This window comes from Vanessa atalanta, chromosome 10 (genome assembly GCF_905147765.1).
Source record: "Vanessa atalanta chromosome 10, ilVanAtal1.2, whole genome shotgun sequence".
Taxonomy (NCBI): Eukaryota; Metazoa; Arthropoda; class Insecta; order Lepidoptera; family Nymphalidae; genus Vanessa; species Vanessa atalanta.
The window spans coordinates 8,961,775-8,984,514 of record NC_061880.1 but is presented as its reverse complement, the minus strand read 5'-3'; the positions used below and the strand labels follow the sequence as shown (position 1 = coordinate 8,984,514).

At 31.4% G+C, this 22,740-nt stretch overlaps 1 protein-coding gene across 1 annotated transcript; it reads right to left on the bottom strand.

Annotated features, from left to right (window-relative positions):
- Positions 1-15,542: 15,542 nt before the first annotated feature.
- Positions 15,543-22,452, bottom strand: LOC125066974 (histone-lysine N-trimethyltransferase SMYD5). Its single transcript, XM_047675315.1, has 7 exons — positions 22,287-22,452; positions 22,083-22,210; positions 21,612-21,848; positions 21,203-21,440; positions 20,409-20,586; positions 19,380-19,594; positions 15,543-18,830 (listed from the first exon to the last, which is right to left on the bottom strand). The coding sequence occupies exons 1-7, from the start codon at positions 22,323-22,325 to the stop codon at positions 18,711-18,713; spliced, it is 1,155 nt and encodes a 384-aa protein (XP_047531271.1). The 5' UTR covers positions 22,326-22,452; the 3' UTR covers positions 15,543-18,710.
- Positions 22,453-22,740: the final 288 nt, after the last annotated feature.

Below are 22,740 nucleotides of genomic sequence, written 5' to 3'. Positions count from 1 at the left end.
TTAGTAAATAATAGTCTGTGATGGTCGGAATAAATGCTTATTATTATTGTAAGAATTACTAGATCTAATTTATGAAGTATATTCAATGAATTGCATTCAAATTTGGACCGACAACAATGAATTATTAATGTGCTTTACTCGTACTCGGTGGTGATGGAAAACATCGTAAGAAACGTGTATAAATCAGAAGAACTTACGAAACTTGTAACTTAGTTTATTTAAATTTCTAAATATAGTGTCGCGATACGTCACAATTAAAACAAACAGGCCAACTTTATTATCTTGACGTACATGACAGCTTCGCTTGACACTAGCCAGACCTCATAATACTTTACAAGTGTGCGTGTACTTAGTGGCTAACTATTGACCACTAATTTTTGACGCGCGCTCCGCTTCTCAGTCTATCTTGACATCTAAATGATAAAATGCTTGTATATCTGATACATCTTAGTGAGGCAGCATAGTAAGACTGAAACTAAAATGCATTCTTTTCTAAATCCTTTTTAAATTATACCCTTTTACAAATGAACTCAAGCGTAAAAATCGACCAGCTAAATGTACACAATACTGGACAGATTCTAGATCTACTAACAGATAGTTGGACATTTCATTGCCATAATAATAAACTTTTGGAATGCAATGAAGTATAAATAGGTTTTATGCGGTTCCTAACAAGACTTAATATAAGGATTAATATTAAATATTCGGTAAAGATATATCAAAAAGTATTAAACCTGTTATATTATAATATATTATATCTTAATGCATATAATTTGACAAGCCACGAAACCTCTTATACAAGACATATTTCAACCTTATGAATGAAACCTTAAGGACTTTACGACCTCTTCGTCTAAACCGGGTTGATTATTGAATTTAGCCTTTACGATTAAGTGTTTAAAGTTTATAATAGCGTGTATCGCCAGAGGCTTACAAGATATTCAATTTTCCCGCACGGCTGCTTGGATCTTCGAGGTCTAGAAATGGGTTAACAAGAAGGGGCTACAATATTCGTAGTTAGGATGGTACATAGTCTTGTTATGTAACGTATTATCCGAGGCATGATATTTTCCAATTTGAAATACAAATTTGCATAATTTAGGAATTACACATATCCTTAAGTCGAAGTTTTATTGACGTTAGAGTCTCATTTATGCATGCAGATATCTAATTATATATTCCAGTTAAGCTAGGTGCCCATATCGCGGCTAATAAATTTAATGATAACTTACACAGTATAACGGAATGGGCTCATAAGAACTCTTAGTCCTTTATTTCGCTAAATCAAAACGTATGTTACTTGGTTCTCATCATCCATTAGGGAAGGTTTCTCCTGATGACATTGCAGTACGCGTTAAGGTTGATATCTTAGAGTACGCCAAAAAGGCTCGAAATCTATTATTAGTTTTAGCGGATAGTGTTTTAGCCTAGACATTATATCAAATAGAAAAGTATTTAAGCGTCGACGTGCGACTTAAGATTTTAAACCTTTTTCTTTTTCTTTACATAATAAATCTCGAAGAAAAGTTGAGAAGTGTAATTTTTTTATTGATTGATTTTACTTTAACGATCATGCATGATTTTATTTCCAGGAAAGGTTAATATAAAAATTTCAGGATTTACAAACAGTTTTAATTACCTTATATAGTAATTTTTGTAATATCTTTATTTTCCTAGATATGCTGTGCTAGTTTTTTTTCCTTGGAGTATTGTTTTTTGTGTTCATCAGATTCTGGATTCATAGAACGGTTTGGATGATATTAGATCAGCTTTGTCATATCTACTAGTCTACTCTTTTGTTTGGTTGTTATTAATACACATATTATTAGTATGACGTGACGTTTTTCATAAATTAAATTCAATCCATCTAATACAAATATTATGTAAACTGCATAATATTTGTAGTAGATGGATTGAATTTTAAAACATACGGGTGAGATGAGATCCATTCTATCCTACCAAGAACCACACAGGTTACAGCTATCATTCGATAAAAACTAGCTAAATAAAAATAATAAACTTCGATTGTAACGTAAGCATAAGGTTCCAAATAGCATTTATATAGATTGTATTAATCCAATAAGATTATCCAATAATGAGATCAAAACAGCAACCATTAATATAATACGCGACAGATACATGCGTTGTTCGAATAATCTCATCTAACATGATAGCACGGAATCATCGGAAGTCATGCGTGAAAGTTAATTTATCACAGCAACCAAACCATCCAATATTAGTTGAAACATGTTATATTTATACAAATATTATATTGTTAAGGGGCGTTTTCACCAATTTTTTTATATCAAAATCGAACTTAATCATTTATACTTATATCCATTTCGAATTGAAATTTATCCATACCCAAATGTATCCACAATTTGCGGATGAAGAACTCTGTCATTTATTATTGTATATTTCCGTATTCATATTTGAGTGCTGTGTAAGCCAGAGTAATTAAAGTGTCAAGGAACATAAGAAAAAGCGTGTCAGTGTCAGTATTTGTGAGCGATTGACTAAAGAGCTGCTCCCCAAATCACATTAAAAACATACAACGTTACTGAGCTGCGAACGTGTGTTAGGCTTCCTTTTGATAGATGCTGGTTTTTGTTCATCGGTGATCATGTAAAGATAATGATATACCAACACAAATTGCTCACAGATCGCTCAGTTTTGCGATCTTCAGTTTTTGTAGAACCCTTAAATATCCTTTTAGTAATATCTTCACTATTATTTAACAAACTGTACCTTTAATTGTACCGTACACAGTATTTTAAATGAGCGACATAACGATAAGCGATAACGTATATTGACCTCTGGTTTATCTTAAGCGAATCATTAATAAGGGTAGCCTTTAATATATATGTGTTGCTCTTGTGAAATTAACTGATAGAAAAAATTGGCATCTAACTAGTGTTTACAGTGGCACTACAATCGAACCTACAGTAACTTAAGATCAGAGATGACAAGAGGCTTAATTGATAAATCACCGACTACGATACTCCAAGCGTGAATTCAACTCTTGTTGCGTCGTAAATTTTGATTTGATTTTCAAATAAATATCATTTATCTCTAAGGGTAAATTAATATGACATAGTTCAAAGCCTGTAACTAAAGATCGAATAAAGTTGAATCAAGTCTATCCATTACATAATTTATTTAGCAACGTGTTGCTCAATTTGTTAACTAATGAATGGGGCCCGTTAATGGTAACTTTATTTTATAGTAATTATTTATAAATTTCCTATATTTTAGTGTTTATATATTTTTAATTAAACCTAATTGGCCAAAAAAGAACTCAATGCTCCGTAGAACACAATCGTGAAATGTCAAAAAGTGATCTAACATCCACTATAATGTTTATAATATCAAAAGGATACACGCATGCGTATATACGGATACACGGATACGTAAGTCAGTTTTACGAAGGGTACTGAAATACGTATTGAATTCTTACAGAACACTGAGCAAACCAAGTAAGGGTAGTCAACTTAAAAATGTTTGCCTCATTCGATTCCTTTGATGTATTTCTATATATTCTTTGCATTATTTGCCTAACAATAATGCAAATACTGAAAAAGTTAGTGATTAAATTTTCTATCTGTTGTTTAAAATAAAAAATATATAAATAAATTTCAATACAACGAAATTTACTATTGATTATATTGAATAGTTAAAAAAAAATCTTTTGATTTGAAGCGTTATATTATGCTGTGACAGAAGTTCCTAAAAGTTGACTTTAATAACTGTTTGAGTATGAAGTTGACAATATGAAATGAAGTAAGTTCTGACAAGAAGGTTGTAACAAAGGACTGTGAAATTTTCTCAAGACATTGTGAACGTGACTTTAAACACAATGTAATATCTCTAATGTCAATATCAATTATATATAACAGACTGATAATATACATTAAAAAGCCAAAATTCATGAATTATATTTGCCTTAACTTCGCCACCTTACTTACTTGCTTTGTATATACCCGCCTGGGTGTGAAAACGTGATTGGCTACCTAATAATGAGTGGGTAGTCAATCACGTTTTCTACCGTTTAACAGCAATACTTAAAATTGTTGTGTTCTGATTTAAGGATTACTCCTTATATCGTCTGATTCACATCAGCCATTGTAACTATAGGAACAAGGTGAATCTTATTTCCTAAGATCAGTGGGGTATTAGCAATGGAGGAATGGTTACTATTTGACACAGTGTCTACATCTTTGAGTAGTGATGACAACTTACCATCAATTTACTAGTAAACTTACTAAAAATTATTGACACATTGTAACTGAGAATAAGGTATTGTAATTGTAATAAGAGGTAACGACATGACAGAACTAAGAAGTGGGTTTTCAATGTCTGCTAGTAAGCAAGTCGAGGTCTAACTTTAATTTTACGAATCCTATACACTTGGTAACGAATTAAGCCAACAAAATATATATTTTAATTATTGAAGCAATAATTAACGATTATTCGAACTATGCGAGTAACAAATTCTATAAAAACCGCCGAAATGCAAACGAGAACAAATAAAACGACTCATGTTTATATATATGATGTGGAAAAGGGATTAGCCCTTATCAGGTCCCATTAAGTTATCAGACTGCTATATAGACTAAGCTTAATCGTTTTAGAGGAACAGAGTGCTGCTGTTTTAAGCACACAGCTCTGCACTATAATATCACCCATTTAGATGTAAATTGACGTTATATTTGTATAACGAACAACGAACTCGATGTAGAAAATTAAGCACTAAAACCAACGAAACAACTAAAATCAGACAACCCACCTTTTCTACGTAATAAAATCAATCATTAATCATATTAAAAGTTCATAGGAAACCCTATTTCGTGTAATTATATAGAACAAGCAAATCACGATAAGGAGCCGGGCTCACTTTCATCTCATTAATGTCGCGGACGCATTTAATTAAAATTCACCCTTCGTAGCACCGACTTTATCTTTGTAGGGTTTGAGCTCGTTATTAGCACATTCCATCGTACAACGTCTTTGGTTCCGTAACGGAAATTACGTTACCTAATATATTGCTGATATATTTATTCATGGACTACGAATAGATTTTATCTTTTTTATATAAAGTAAGAATAGGTAATTTAATCATTTAACATAACAAATACATTATGAAAAGGTCACAGAAGTTATATGGAAGTTTTGAACGTTATAAAATTTTCTTGGTGGTTGGGCTTTGTTGAGTACGTACTCAAGCCGTTTGAGTGAGTACCTCATCACATATTCGACCGCCAAACAGCCACAGTACAGTACAGTAACAGCCTGTAAAGGGAAAGGAGGCCTTAGCCCACTGCTGGGATAAGGCCTCCTCTCCCTTTAAGGAGAAGCTTATTCCACCACGCTGCTCCAATGCTGGTTGGTGGATACATATGTGGCAGAATTTCGTTGAAACACGTACAGGTTTCCTCCCGTTGCTTTTCCTTCACCGCCGAGCACGAGATATATATATATGTGCTTGCCTGGGTTTTAATTCGCAATAATCGATTAAGATGCACGCTTTCTAACCACTAGGCCATCTCGACTCTCAAATAGCCACACTTAGTATTATTGTGTTTCTGTATGAAGGGTGTCTTAGTTCCCAACATTGGTAGCGTATTGGCAATTTATAAAATAGTTATTCTTACTGCACAAATACCTATGGGTAGTAATCACAATCAGGTCCACTAACTCGTAAACCTATTAGATAGTAGCCTGAATAGTAGATAAAAAGAATTATATTATCAAATATTTCATATTATTTTATCTAAACAAAATAATATTTTAACCCTGTTCAGTTAGAGTATAAAATATTATATAATATAGATAAAGTATAAGATAACGAATTCAATTAGAAATTAGAAAAGCATTGATTAAATTCGATTTAGTATTTTATCTTTAATAGAAAAAGACAACAACAAAAAAAGAGTCATATAACGTATTGTCGCAAAGAAAGTTTGTTGTTGATGAATAATCGCACCGGTATAAACAGAACATCAGTAGAATAATTTAACGCTTATATACACATTTTAGTCACACAAAAGATACACAATCTCTCAATTAATTTCAAAAGGCCTGTCGAGGCAAACCACCAGTCCTCATAGATTTGCTAACACAAATACGTACACACAACGGTAGTTTAAAAACGTAGGTCGCCCTAATCCTGAGGTTCTCAACGATTATGCGGGCTGAGTAAGATTGATGATGACCAAGGAACGCCGGCCGACTTAACCCTCGAAATCCTGGATTATGAGGCATAAATAGCAATTCATTTTTATCCCAACATGTTTATTTAGTGTATGAAATACAACAAGCGGTCGGTCGTAAAAGCAAGCTAACCCAACCACTGATCGATGTGATCTGATTATTGTACATTTTATTATTATACTTGAATAATTTGTATATATAACTTTTAACTTAAAACTATCGCGATGCATGTCATTTCAATCAGCTCGTAACCACTTAAAATAGAACGAGCGCTGTTAACCGAATAAAATATATTTTTAGGCAGTTTACTATGATCACTGTGTTTTACTCACTTGTAACTCCAAGATACTACGGACGGTGATGATGATGATATGCAAGCACAGGTGCACCCTCAATTCCCTCTCATAATATGATGAGACGGCAACAACGACACGATCGGAAAGAGTTGAGGCGTAGGACCAACGGCTTTACGTGTTTTTCGCTTTACGAGAGTGAATACATTTTTAACTTCCGAACTCTAAGATGTTACGGAGATTTTTTAGACAGAAAATACAAATAACTTTTCATCGGCTCGCTCTAGAGCTGTAGCCATCGAGGCCGCCGATAGCGGATACAATACAGCCAAGATAGGAACTGTACATGAAGTCTATAATAAAATATACGTAAACCACATTTTAAAATATTTGAAACTTAAAACAAGCTATTAAATGTATTTTACTAACATTATATACGTAAAGTTAAGCTTGTACGAACATTATAAGAAAACTGAAATTCAATAAATGTTAAAAATCAACTTCCATTACCAGCTAAAATTACAACGAATATAGAAAAACAAAATTTAATCAAAGCTTAAAAATTTAATCAAAGGTAAAATATTATTGCTCCGTCATAGTATATTGGCAATATTATGGTTCAGAAATGAGTTGCTTCGTCCAACGCAAAACCTACGCGTTACACCAATACTATCTCATTTAACGAAAACATATTTATATAGGTTTGATTCGGGAGCAACTCATGCTTCCAATGTAAAACAAGAACATTAAATTCACTCTTATTACTCAACACGATATTACATTGCTGGTTAATATATACATAAAGAATAATTGTATAAGGCAATATTTTCCTTAAACGGCCAGGACTAAATTAATTAAAACACAATAGTTATTTTAACCTATGATCTTCGATTATGGTCCACGTGTTCAATCCACCGAACCATCTGCTCTTTATTAAAAATATCATTAAAGTTTTAAACATTTCTCGTGCTAAAGTTAATTAACTCGTCCGAAAAAACTAGCACGTTCGGATTTCGCCTAAATTTTATGAGCACTACTTGCTTAGTGGATACAAAAACCTATCCTCAAGTCGTTCCTACCCCGAGGGCCCGCTTAACCTATTTTCATTTCCCCGTTTTTATTTCCTGGCAGCTACGCGAAAACGCTATATGAGCACGAGGCTTTCCAATTTACTACGGGCCTTCTTCGGAAATAGTTTTCGGTACAGCGGCTACTGTGAAATAGACATTCGGCTTTTGCTTGTTCTTTATGTACGAGTAATACCAGTTTTGTTAAATTCATTTTTTTAGAAAACCGAATATCAATTTAAATTTTATACAAGTGAAACTAAGCTTATTTAATATTTCGTTTTGTATAGTAATTTTTGCTTTCTTTTATACAGTTTTCAGCCTTAATTTAATCTTCGTATGTTTTATAATTAATCTCGCACTCAACCGGAAAAGTTGTAAGAAAACATCGGAAACAACCTGTGTCAGAACATATTCTGCAACATTTGTATCCACAATCTGCTCTGAAGCATCGTGGTGGAATAAGCCTCAAATATTAGCGACCATAAAGTACAAACAAAGGGGGCCTTTGTGAGACTTGTGACATTTGCAGGCTTTTAGTTTAAGTATTAAAACATTATAGTTCTTAGTTAATTATAGTCTTATTAATTATTATATATGTAGTATATTTATGTAGAAATAAAATAATATAGAACATACTACATGTTCAGTCAACTAGAACAACAGGATCTCACTCTAATTTAATATCGCAACAGTTCAACGCACCAATCATCAATATCAACAACGGTGTTAATGCAAATTGGACGCCATCTCATTTCTGATGTAAACATAATATACGCTCTCTATATGTTGATGCAATACGCCAATCATAATTTAGTGATTAAATTAATTCGTGTATTTCAACGATAATGTATTTTAAAGTACGTGAGTATTAATAGTGTTATATCATAATATGATTATAAATGGGTTAATTGTATTGAATTATGTTTTGCAAAAACTAATTATTTATCATTTAATTTTTATATATTTTTAGATATAGTTACAACTTCTTAAGTCCAAGTAGAAGATAAAATGGTCGCCCCGGGCGTTTTCAAGGCATTGGGAATACTTACTATGAATTATGTACCAAATAAATGAGTGCCTCGATAATAATATATTTAAACAACGCATCGTAACTTCTGCACATTATTATTTCTTATAAATGATAAATACATTTTATATCCTTATTATCATAAATATTACAAGAAGCTTAGAAGACAATAAGAAAAATATATTGAGGTTTGTCGTAAGATATCTTTAGTCTATTCCAACTACAAGAAAACAGCAAAATAAAAAACTTTGACATTAAATTGACGCGGTATCATTAATCGAGATCTCAAAGAAAAAAAATATCTACCTATGACATACGCGAAAAAATGACGTGATGGATGTCGGCGAAGTTTTTATGGGAACTTAGGGAGTAAAATTAAAGTGGATAAGTAAGATAAGTAGTGAATCGGAATTGTGTTATACTCGTATATGTATAAATATATATTAATCGAGAATTGTAATTATTAATTCTAATATAAAAGTTGTATTAATTTACTTCTTCAATTGGTATAGATCCAATACTGATTGTATGAAAATATTTTTTTATTTAATAATTCCACGCAATTGAAAGCGGTAAAATTGAGAGCGAACAGTATTATTAATCCAAATCCAATTTCTAAGTTCAGTGAAATTACATCATTCGTAACTTGTCATGCTGAAGGATGTGGTGGAGATATGACATTTTTATGTTATATGCGGTGGTATGACTTTGTATATGTACGACTGGATAATTACTAATCTCTAAACATAATTATATTTTACGGCCAAACAACAATACTCGTTACTGTTATGTTCCGATTAAAAGAGTAAACCAGTGTTACTACGGGACAGGGATATAACATCTTAGTTCCCAAGGTCGGTCGCGCATCTATATCTATACGTATAATAAAATTGGAGTGTCTGTTTGTAATATTAAAATAACCGCTCTTTACTAAATGCATATGTATGTATACACGGTACATATACCAAAATCACATTTTTTTTTTCAATTTTTGTCTGACTGTTTGTTATTCTGGCTAATCTCTGGAACGGCTGGACCGATTTTAACGGGACTTTCACTGGCAGAAAGCTGATGTTATAAAGAGTAATAGGTTACAACAATAACATTTATGATAAATTCAAACGCGCACGAAGTCGCGGGCACAGCTAGTATCATATATGTTCGTACGTCGCGCCAACTATCTCTAGTTAATATTTCTTTCTCGAAAAATAAAATAGTAAATAATAATTCCATATTTGTCAACCCATTGCCACGTACGATGTTAGGTAACATCTTAGTTCCCAAATTTTAGTGGCGTATTAGAGGTGTAAGAAATGTTTAAATTTGCTAATGGTGACAATCTCTATTGGCAGTGGTCACCACTTACCATAAGGTAGCCTATATAAAATTGCAAGAAACAAAAGTCACCTTTGTAAGGGTAACACGCACAAGGGACATAGGTATGTCCCTTGTGCGTGTTGTTTATAACGTGACATTTAATATGTACATATAATAGCTTACTTAAATACTAGGAGATAAAACTTAGGAGACTAATCAGATTCAAATTTTAAATTTTAAATCGTTCGATGACATGACAATATTAGATAAAAATAGTCCAACAATTAACTGCACATAATTAAAATACTGTCTGAATAAATTAACACAATGTCGCAGCGACATATTGAAATCAATAAAATTTTAATTCTAATAAAACGAATAATCCAGTATTGGGGCTAGTGTTATATGACTACGGTCATGTTGGAAGCGACTGACGGAATGAATAAGCAAATTGGAATTTGAAAGCTGAGATGATCAGCTTACGTCGTAACGTAGAGTGCAAACGTGGGATGATTCCACTGGAAAACTGTTACTAGCAATGGATTTAGCGGACTTGCGAGATGGAATTAGAAAAACTACTCAAATGTAAATTCCATTCCCCGTTGTAAATATGCAAAAACGTAAATACATTATATAGTAAATAATATCAGTGTATAAAATTAAATTTTTAAATGGTATTTTTTTTATTACACGCTGAAACTGTGGTTTTAACGTAGGAATATATATGTAGAGCACACAAACCGGCATGTCCATTTTACTCCCGAGAGGATATTAGTAATATATATAGATTTAAAAATAATATATACATAATTATAACAATTTATCTTTTACTTGTTTGGCTGAGATTAGACGATGACACCAATGCGTAATTAAAAACAACATTAAATTATATAAGATTCAAACCACAATCTGTAGTGACGCATTAATAAAGGTAAAATCATCAATGCGAATGTGATTTAACCTTTTGGAACAGAGACACAGGCGGTCCACCCGATAGCGGTAGCATCAGCGAACGCATCAATGACTCGTAATTTGTTTAATATTATATAAATTTAGAGATTATCTTTGTACAATAATTATTTTAGTAATAAGATTATAATAATAAGTAGATAGAAAGATACAATTTGAATGAATGATTAAACATGTTCGTAATTTTTTTAATGTTTTAGGTTAAATCGTAATTCATAGCCGTTAGACTAAAATGGGTATTTATTAATTTATATTCAGTATAAGTTATTTAAATATTACTTATATAATTATTGTATTATATTTCATTTTAGTGCATTTTTTATTATTTATCGTAAAGGTTAAACGTTTATAAACAAATATACATATTATACTTAATTTTAAAAACATCATATACCCAATTATAAGTATGTATATTTTAAGTACATACTTTTTATTTACGTAATCATATTTATTTATAATTCGTCTCTCTGCATTTAAACTGAAATCTAAACCTAGTTTAATTTATTACGTAAAGAAATATTTGTTAATTAAAAACCACAATATTCTTTGGAAAATATTTTTTTCGATCATAATAATTTTCCGTTCGTTCTGCGAGCCGCTCGGCTAACTTAATAACAAACGACAAAAAGGCATTTGACTATAAAATTCGTCAATTATTCTCGACCCGCTCGAAGGCCAATATTTCGAATGGATCACAATTAAATATACCCTCGCCGCCATTTCTTCAAAGAAAGGGGACGATTTTAATTTAAATCCTGGTCGCCCTTAAATGTACCAGACTTCATATCAGGCCGTTATTAGCACATTCGTCAACTCAAGCGAGGATTTCGATCCCTAAATAGGGCCAAGCTTTTGGGTCGCGTTTACGTGCGTTTACGTTTAGCGCGTATGCTGTGTAATATACATTATATCGAGTAGGATAGCAATCCTACTTAAACACATAACGACCTTTGAAATATAAAATCAAAATGAACTCTTATCTTTTTCAAATAGGCACTTTCAAACTTTTTTTAATAATAAATGTTGATTTTACTGACAACGAGATCAATTGACAAGAAACGTGTTTATTGCCGGTGATTAAGTAAAATATTGTATCCTGCACAAAAATAATAAATACCTTCAATTTATATTTAATATTTTGCACAGAAGAGTAAATTAGGATTAAACTGAAGAAGTGCGCGAAACCCGACTGGATGCGGACGAACGATAACCAATAACGTTGGCACACCTTGGCAGCTAGCTATGGATTAAAATTAGTCGAAGATCATGAGGATTATCAGATTGTAATATGATTTCATATAACATACATAACATAACATAAGCAGCCCGTAAATGTCCCACTGCTGGGATAAAGGCCTCCTCTCCCTTTGAGGAGAAGGTTTGGAGCATATTCCACCACGCTGCTCCAATGCGGGTTGGCGGAATACACATGTGGCTGAATTTCGTTGAAATTAGACACATGCAGGTTTCCTCACGATGTTTTCCTTCACCGCCGAGCACGAGATGAATTATAAACACAAATTAAGCACATGAAATTTCAGTGGTGCCTGCCTGGGTTTGAACCCGAAATCATCGGTTAAGATGCACGCGTTCTAACCACTGGGCCATCTAGAGCCGAGATTTCATATAATATATCGATATTAACGTAACAGCTTTTCAAGCAAAATTGGATCATATTGCTTGAAGGCAGAGTAATCTGCATTGTACTTATTTAACTTTAAATATCATATGCAGTATTTAAAGGGCCCGTTCCCCGACAAATGAAATACATCAAAGACTTAGATTTTGATCATGATCCGATTACAACTATAGAATATTTTGTTTTACTATCAAATTTTTAAACATTAACAGAATGACTATTTATAATGAAATCCTTAAATGTATTTATATGACCTGTTCTAAAAATATTAATTATATTAAAGATTGTTACGGAAAGTATTTATAGAAATTTTATTACAATTTTATATTTTATATAACCGTCTAAAACCCTTTTCTATGAAAATATATTTCGTAAGATTATTCTCAACGTTAAAAAATATTCATTTAATCACGCTGCAACCGTATCATCCAACTTCCTTGTTATAAATTTTACCAGCGTTGAATACAAATTATCTGAATTCCAACAGTTTTGAAAAGAAAATATAAGTAGCGACAGGTCAAAGTCTTGCTATTAGAGTAGTGAAGACCGCTCTACACAGTACAAACATTCATTCGTGCCCACCCTACTTCAAACGTCTCCTTAAGGGGAGGAGAAAATTATCTCGTGAATAAATTATATTTTTCCCCTTTTATGAAGACAGTTGAAGTGCATTTTCGTTCATCTTTTTTTCTTGTTTGACTCAGATCAAAGACATCAGGAATTCCGGCCCGTGAGGTCGCAAAAATGAAATGAATGAAAAATTTTATGTGACTTGATGTCCTGCGTATAATAACATTAAGAAGTGCTTTAGGACGTTCGTCGTAACTCTGTTTGTTTTCACAATTCGATTTTCTCTCACGAATTTGCACTTTTTGACGTTGCGCACGATCCCTCCGGCTGATTCTTTGTGTAACTAAAATAAGCTCATAGATTTGATTTGATTTTAATTGTGATAGTTTTATCTAAATTATCTAATTGCTGACAAATCTATTTTAAATTACTGTGAGGTTCACAATTACGCCAAAACGGCTAAATGGATTTGGATGAAGTTTGGCACAGAGATAGATTATGCTCTTGAATACAGGCTATTCAATAGGTTACTTAATTTATCTCGGAATAATGTACGGTTACCTTAAGATAGATTTGTTTTTGTTTTTACAGACCAACCGATTGATGCTATTTTACATACATTAAATTAGCAGCCTGTAAATTTCCCACTGCTGGGCTAAGGCCTCGCCTCCCTTTGAGGAGAAGGTTTGGAGCATATTCCACCACGCTGCTCCAGTGGGTTGGTGGAATACACATGTGGCAGAATTTCATTGTAATTAGACACATGCAGTTTTCCTCACGATGTTTTCCTTCACCGCCGAGCACGAGATGAATTATAAACACAAATTTAGCACATGAAATTCAGTGGTGCCAGCCTGGGTTTGAACCCGATCTCATCGATTAAGATGCACGCGTTCTAACCACTGGGCCATCTCGGCTCAGATTGATGCTATGCTATGATGCTATGAATTTTGGTAGTTTAAGGGTCAGAGAATTACATAGGCTGCCTTTATTCGTGCTAATAATAAAAAATATTTTTTCCCTTTTAAAAATTCTATGCATAAAGAGGAAAGATTTGTTTGTTTGTAATTGATAGTCTGAAACTCCTAAACCAATTTGAAAAATTACTTTATTATGAGAAAGATAATTTATCCAGGAGTAAATAATTATTTCCAGGAGTATATAATTCTAGTAATATAAAGATTTTAGCATGAAATAATGGCATTTATGAAAAAAGATATAAGAAAAAGCGCTACGGAACTGCTTTAGCCGCGTGCCCTGACTAAATACTACATAATATTTTACCCTTAGGAGCAAAAGAAATATTGGCTTTATCTAATAAAATCAAATAAATTAATTCTGAATTTAATATTCTTTTCACTTTTTGTAGTTGTCAAGCATTTCAGAATTGAATACTTTACACCTTTAATTTGTGAACCTGTTAATTTACCCATGGCACATGGCAAAGTAATTTAGTGCACACTTTTTTGTAAACACGATTAACTAGTAATGTGCATTTAAAGACATGTGTTATTTTATTTGTATTTTATAAAAACATGTTTTTGACATCTCCGAGATTCGACATATACAGAAAACACAATGAATATTTATAAGAAAAATATTGCCAAGGATGGTCATAAAATCATCCGTAAGAAGATATTCGAGGCATTTAAAATTACCGATACAGAAAGAGCGAAAATTTTTCCGGAAAAGGTTTTTATGCAAAAAAAGTAAGTAAGTTGTACATTCGTACCTATATATATTTACATGTGCAGGTTGTTAGATTTAAGCTTCTATTATCATCCCCTTAATTCACATAAGTACCTATTTAGTATAGTTTTATTTTTTAAAAACAATACAGAACGATATGTGTTCGTGTTTCGTAACTGAAAAATAATCCCATATTGCGATTGAAGTTAAAAACAAAATGCAGACTGCATTTGCCAAGAATGCTTCAAGAAATTTGTATTGGAATCCTTGAATTCGTCGAGTGCAAAAAAGACCAGTTCGATAAATACGAAAATGCAACTCGAATAATACAAAATACTGACGAACACAAAGTAGAACGAGAAATGTGAATATAAATTCTAAAGAAACAAGATCTATCGCCAAGGTAATAAGTAAGAAATTAATGTGTCACATTTGACCTGAATGATCGATCTCTGTTAAAACATGTTCCATTCAAAATATGAAAAACCCAGTAATTCAGAAAAAAGCCGCTCGAAATTTATGCACCTTACATGCCGGCCGGCTCTTACTTAGAGATGTCCATTATACGGTACACTTGCTTGTACATAACATTTTCAAAGTTATTCAAACCACGAATGAAGTTCATTATATCAATATATTGTTATACTGGATATGTTTCTAATGTATCTTGTTTGAAATAAAATAAACTTTATAGAAGACTAATTATTTATATATAATAATCAATCACATAAAAGCTACTGAACTGATGAACATATGAGACTACGACCAACATATATATACATACATAGAGCGGATGATTAATTGACGTATTCATTTTTTGAATTCGCTTGATACCTACCGTTTTTTTACTTAATGCCAAGCGAAGCGGGCTGGTAACAACTAGTGGGTCTATATACGTGATACGTCGGTACCTGATGATTAATAATACGCCGTGACGTTCGATCACATGGCCATGTAATGCAAAAACTAAAGCTAGGAGAAAAGCTAGCTAAAAGAAATTTAACTTCGATGCAATTGAAAATATATTTAATTAGGCAACATTTGTCTTCCAGTCAAGGAATTGTTAAACTACACAATTACAGAAACTGTTTAAACAGCCAAGCCAAATATTAAATGGAGAAGCCATACATAATTTATATTAATTATATTTCTTGCACATTTTCTGAAATTTGTCATTTGATCGCGAATTATTAAATATTTTATTTTTTAACATTGATTGGTATATTAACCAACCATACAACTCATAAAAACACAAACAAATCATGAAAATCGATCTAGCCATTTAGGAGGACTTCAGATATACATACGAAATACTCTTAAATACATTTAAAGCGAATCGACGCCATAAATTGTACAAATGCATTATGTATTGGGCAACAAAATAAATGACTTTACACCTTTCTTAATAGGAATAATTCCATTTAAAATGCATTTAATTCTGATCTAATATCAAATACTTAGGCTTAACAATCATAACATGAATTAAATCTTAAACGTTTAAATATATCTATGACGTAATAACACTATTATTTCTTGATGTTTTTAAACGAATAAAACGTAAGCTATATTACTTAATATGACGACGGATTTTTTAATTAATATAATTAGGCCGTTACATTTTTAGGCCAAATGCCAAATTCGTATTCACCTGTACAATATTCACTTACATCTAAATTAAAACGAATTAAGTTTTTATTTATTAAAAATTTAAATTTCGATCCTAGCCAATTCTAACTTGCTTCCAATTGATGAAGTTCACAATCTTACTCTATTTGATTGTGCGTTTCCACTGAAATAGTTGTCAATTTTAGTGTAATCACCAACGATTACAAATCGTGGCTTTTTTTGTTGACAACCTAAATTATATTAAGTTGCACCATCAACAAGTGTTGACAACACAATAGTAGCCAATTCATTTTATGGAAACGCAGCTCAAGTACACCGTATTTTTGCCAAAAAAAAATTGCGTAAATCTTGCACTACTTTCCATACACAATTTAAATATAATTTTTATTTAATAAAACTTACAGAATCAAAGAGTGGACTTTATATATATATAGTATAACTACCCCCAAATTATAAAACAAAAGACAGATGGAGCGTTCGGATTTTGAATTTGTATTCGCTTTTGTTGCTCACTATAATTCCGCGCACTATTTCTCCCTTGTTTTATAATCTAAGATACTACTCTATACTCATTATTAGAATTACTAAGATTATAATAAATACCCTCACGGGACTACACATGAAACAAGTTCGTATCGCAAAGGGATATTACATCAGCGTGACATTGTTTTATGAACGGAAGAGGGTTAAGGTCAAGGTCATGAAGTGCATATATTTATCTTGATATATTGTCCCAATTAAATATTTAACTGTGATTCAAGTCAATAAGCACCCAAGCTAATTGATATGATTAATTTATAAACATACAGTATAATCCGCGATGACAGAATGAGCTGGAACTTTGTCAAAGTAAATCGTTAAAAAAATTAAAAAAATAGCAACGTAAGCAAAGTTGTTTGTATGTATAGCCTATTCCAATCGAAGTAGGAAAAAAGATAAACAAACCTTATTTACCTATTTCATGCGATTTGTAATAGCTCAGCTATATTGTGCATAAGAGTTTATGATTAATATATCTATTTATAATACAACACTATTACACTTTCGTCGACGATCAAAACGCCATTTTTTCGCAAATCCATAGTATATAGGTTAGATTAATCAAACTCTCAACCAATGATATCGCGACAATTTGCTATCAAATGTTGTTTATTTGTTCTTTTTCCGGTTATGGTTGGAATAGATAATATATTTTTTCAATTGGTACATAGATTCATTTTTTATAATTTAATCACTAAAACATTCATACGATACGAAAAAGAAAAACTACAGACAAACAAGGAACAATATGTCGCGAGCATGGACGCGAGTTTGCCGAGACTACCGCTGGCAAGCTATCGCGCGTGTTACAGTTCCAAAAGGTCCCATTCTCATCGCTGATTATGCTTTCCATTTAATAGTATTGTTTTTAAAAAAACGTGTAAATATATGATCCTACAGAATTTATTATATACAACGTATTTGCACGAAAAATCTCAAAGTCCTATCTTTAAAAGTACAAAATGCATTGATATATCTAAATATTATAAAAAAAACTAGGGCAATAATATTATTTACCAAGGAACATATTAAAGGTTCTAGCAGTAGACACAAAAGCTTATGAATACATTTACAATATTTTTACAGTAGTATGTATATAAAATAGACATTTTCTTTTTTATGGACTATAAACGGACATACAGATAAGATTATGAGCAAACCTCGCTCATCAATACAAGGACAATACTTATTCCTGTTGTTACATATTTGTAGTAGGCTAGATACTGCCTGTTTATTAAATAGTATGAAAAAATTGTGTCATTTTTTCAAAACTATAATAGCGACACTATTCTTAAAAATATTTTCACTAATAATATTTCTTTTTATTTTTTATAAATATTTTACATAATTTTCATATAGTTCAAAAAACATTGTACTTAATAATGAATTTACTGAAAGATCTAAAAATCCAAAGTGATTCGATAACTGTGTACATGATAATATCAGATAGGAACGGCAAGTATGTGGCCTACTTGAGATACAGACTCCTTATGGTATCTAGTCTATTACAAATCTATTTTATAGTCCTTACTTATTTATTGGCACACATACACAATAATAAGTATTACTTTGGCAGTAGAATAACTGGTGTTTATTTATACACAACACATGTATCCCTTAAGAGCAATGTGATTGTATAACGTCTTACATGTTGCACACTTATTGGGAAAGGAAAATATTAAATTATTAAAAATATAGTAAATATTGTTGTCACAAGAGTCTTAAATGCCCAGCAAGCACAGGGCAAGGAAGTTAGAACATCAGTCATCCGCATCAATCTCTTCTTCACTATTATCCTCCTCGCTGGTACAATCTGGCTCAGAACTTTGAGAACTACAGCGTTCGCACCAACACATAAACAGGTAGTTCTCTGCTAATTCCTGAAATAATAATTTATGCATACAAATTCAATATCATTATTTTATGATTACTATCTTCAGTCTACACTGTTCTCATAGAAGCTTAATATTGTAATGGTACTGCAATTTATGTGAAAATAAATACTATTATCTGATTGTTATGTGATGGCCCCTTGACCGATTTTGACATATGACCCATAGCACAAAATATATGAAATTGTACATGTATTGCCACAAATATAAGTAACCCCTCAACAATGATCGGATTAGAATCGAGAGATCAGGGGCAGGACCTTTTTGAGCTTTACGTGAATCAAGGAAATAGCAAAGCCAGCTACTTAAAAACAGATGATCTAATTACTTGACAGAAGATCTAATTGCTTGACAAACAAAAACTATTGAACCCAAATACTTTTGTACAACCTAACCCATGCCTATGAGATATGCAGCCTTATGCATTCAAGATGGAGAAGAATCACATTATAATTTTAGATTTTTTTTAACACCAAATTCGAATTCAAATCATATTTGTTTCTTTTATTTAATAAAAAATAATATTTATTCTTTAACCTTCTGTCTTGAATGCCTCGATCTTTGCAGAGTACAGTCATCAAGATAACTTATATATATTTCCTGTCCTGGCATTATTGGTTTCAATGCTTTGAGTTGTATCCTGTGATTTCCATATGGAAATGAAGACTCAGCATTTGGCGCACAGCTGTGATTACAAGCACTCTGCAATTGGAACAATCCAGAGCCTTCTGTATTTAAGAATTGACCAGATTCTGAAATAAAATAGGATCTTACTATATGCATATGTATGTTCAATAAGAATCTTGTTAATGTTATTCTATATTTCCATTTTTACATTTTTATTTGAATAATAATGAATACATACATATTAGGTTTATATTCTCAAACTAGGAGAACCAAATTGTCTACATTACGCTATTTGGTTCTTCTTGTTTTATAAGATAGTCAATGGTCAACATCAACTATACACATTGGCACCGTAAGAAATATTATCCATTCTTTACAACAAAAAAGCACAACAAACCATAGAAACTAAGATGTTATGTCCATTGTCTGAAGTTACAATTGCTCACTCACCCTTCAAAAAGGAACACAACAATACTGAGTATAGACCTATAAGCCCTACCACCAAGTAGTAGAATAATAGATTTTGAATTGTTCCCTGAATAACTAACACTAATCCCAAGACTATATTTGTACAATTATTACCATTTATAGTAGACAGACAGTTATTAGTATATAGTAGATACACACAAGATGCTTGACATACACTGCTAATAGACACATAAAACATTTAAAGTAATGAAAAAAAAGTGAGACCTTATTAGTATTAAAATATATGTACATTATAAATGAACTACCATAAAAAATTGGGTATACAGTATATATTTTGCATTATGACTAATGATAGAAATAACAAAAATTTTAATTTAATGTTTAATCGAAATTATTATACAACTAACATTTATAGTTGTATAATAATTTCGAGATTTGAACAACTGTGTTAATTCTTCTTAGCTTAACCTAAAATACAACTTTGTTTTCAATTAACTAAAATTATCTCACCTTCTTCAACATACTGATACAGTTTATCGATAAACATATCAAGTTGTTGTCGTTCATCATCTGACATGGTCAACTGTGACACCGAAGTGACCCACAGTGAAAGGGGACTTGTGCCGATGCCCTGACTATTAGTCCCCACTAAGGCCATCAGAGAACAAAATCCTTCAGGAGTTAGGAACTGAAAAATAATGTTTAGAATAAAATTAATATTTGTTTTTAGAATATAAATACCTGTACAGTGCTGTTTACAAAGAATTGTATTTATGTGTGGATTTAAAGGTTACTTTTGTGCTATTGAAAATATTTACAACTCATCATTACAGTGTCAACATGTATGTAAGAAAATATGGTATAAAAACAAATAGCACATATTTAAATAGTATTCATTACTTTAATACAAATATAGGAAATATTTTTATGAATATATAATATCTATCAAAGTTTATGTTTGATTTATACTAAATAATAAATTTGTATCTCAAAAGATCTGTTTACATTTCGGTTTTTAGAAACGGATCACCATTTTGTCCTTATTCAATATGAAATAATTTCAGGTTTCAATATACTTAAAATATTTTTTTTATTATTTTTAAATATATCATAGGCCCTATAATATAGTTTCAACAACTTTGATCAATCAATTTCTTTTAGTGAAACAGTTAGGTCTTCTCAAATCGACCTGATATTAATAATTTATATCTTGAGAGTGTATAAAGAAAACAATAAATGTCCTACGGCTGGGCAATTAAGACACCAACCACAAAATAAAATATAACAGCTGCTTGATAGCTTACCTCTTGTATATATTCTCCATTAATAACATTTGCTGTCATTTCCCTCAGAGTATTCAACTGACTACTAAACTCATCACCCAATACTTTGTGGACTAGTTCCGCATCTTCATTAACAGTTCTGTGACAAAATTGTTTGATTGTTGCAGCAGCAGATGCTGGATCGGAATGTTGCTGTATATATGCCAATATTCTAACTAGAAGCATTATATTTGCTGTTTCTGGAGGATAATGGATTTGTCTGAAAAATATTATTACATTAACAATATTACAGAGCAGATACAATGCAACTTCTGTATGATAAAAATGATTTGTAACTGTAGTCTCATTTTAATACATTCATTAAAAAAAATATTACATCATTAAATACACATAATTATATACTTGATATTCATTAGATTAATCAACTTACTTCCATGTCTCTATAAGCAAATTTATAGGATGATGAGCATCATTCTGTATATAACACAAAGTACGATGATAAATAGCTAAAGAGTTCACTTTACATTCTTCGGAACAATACAGTATACCACATTGGTTGCAACTCGTAATGTTTAACAGATCATCTTCAAAGCAATTGGAATGAGGCAATAAAATATCCGGTTTGCCTGATAAACGTATTACATTTTGTTCCGGTGTCTCCAGGGGTCTGAAATGTTTCAAATGAGTATATTATTCATTTGGTAATTAATTATATAGTTTTATATTTCTATGATAATCTGAGTACTAAAAAATCATAAATAGTGATAAAATTTTCTCAAAATCATATTAATAATGATGCTAATACATGAATAAACACAAAATGTTTGAATTGAATTATAATAATATTTTCAAACATTAATTGTAAAGTTTTGAGTTATTTTTAAAATTAAAAGACATAAACCTCATGCAATGATCACATGCTAAGTATCTGTAGGCTGCATTCCAAGCAAATTGGCAAGACACTAAAGGGTCTTCCTCTAAAATAATGTCGCCTTCATTATATTGCTTTGTTGCAAACAGCCCCTTTCCCTGTACAAAAAGGTTTAAAGAAAATTAAATTATAGAAAAAAAAAAGTACATATTCATCTAGAAACCGGTACCTTACCTTTTGGCTATTAGATATCCTTATCTCAAATCCTTCCATAATTATTTTTGTATTAAAGAAATCTGTAGTTTTTTGTAAAATTATAAAAAATATTACGAGAAATAATTTTTTTTAAAGGTTATCGCAATAGAATTAAAATTTCTTTCGAATTTGTTAATTGTCAAGTTGTCAGGTTAGAATTTGCGATAGTCCAACGTCATTTGTCACTTTTTGCAATGTTCACAAACGTTTAGAAACATAAGAATTTTAAGATCGATAATAATACACAGTATCGCTACTCTTTTTTGCTTATTTATGTGAATGTATATATTTAATGTAGTATTTAATATTCCACACATATATAATATATGTGACCTTACCATTAACGTGAACTGCATTTATATAGATATATATATATCTATATAATAATAATTGTTTATATTCTAAAGGTCATGTTACAGCATTGAATTAAATT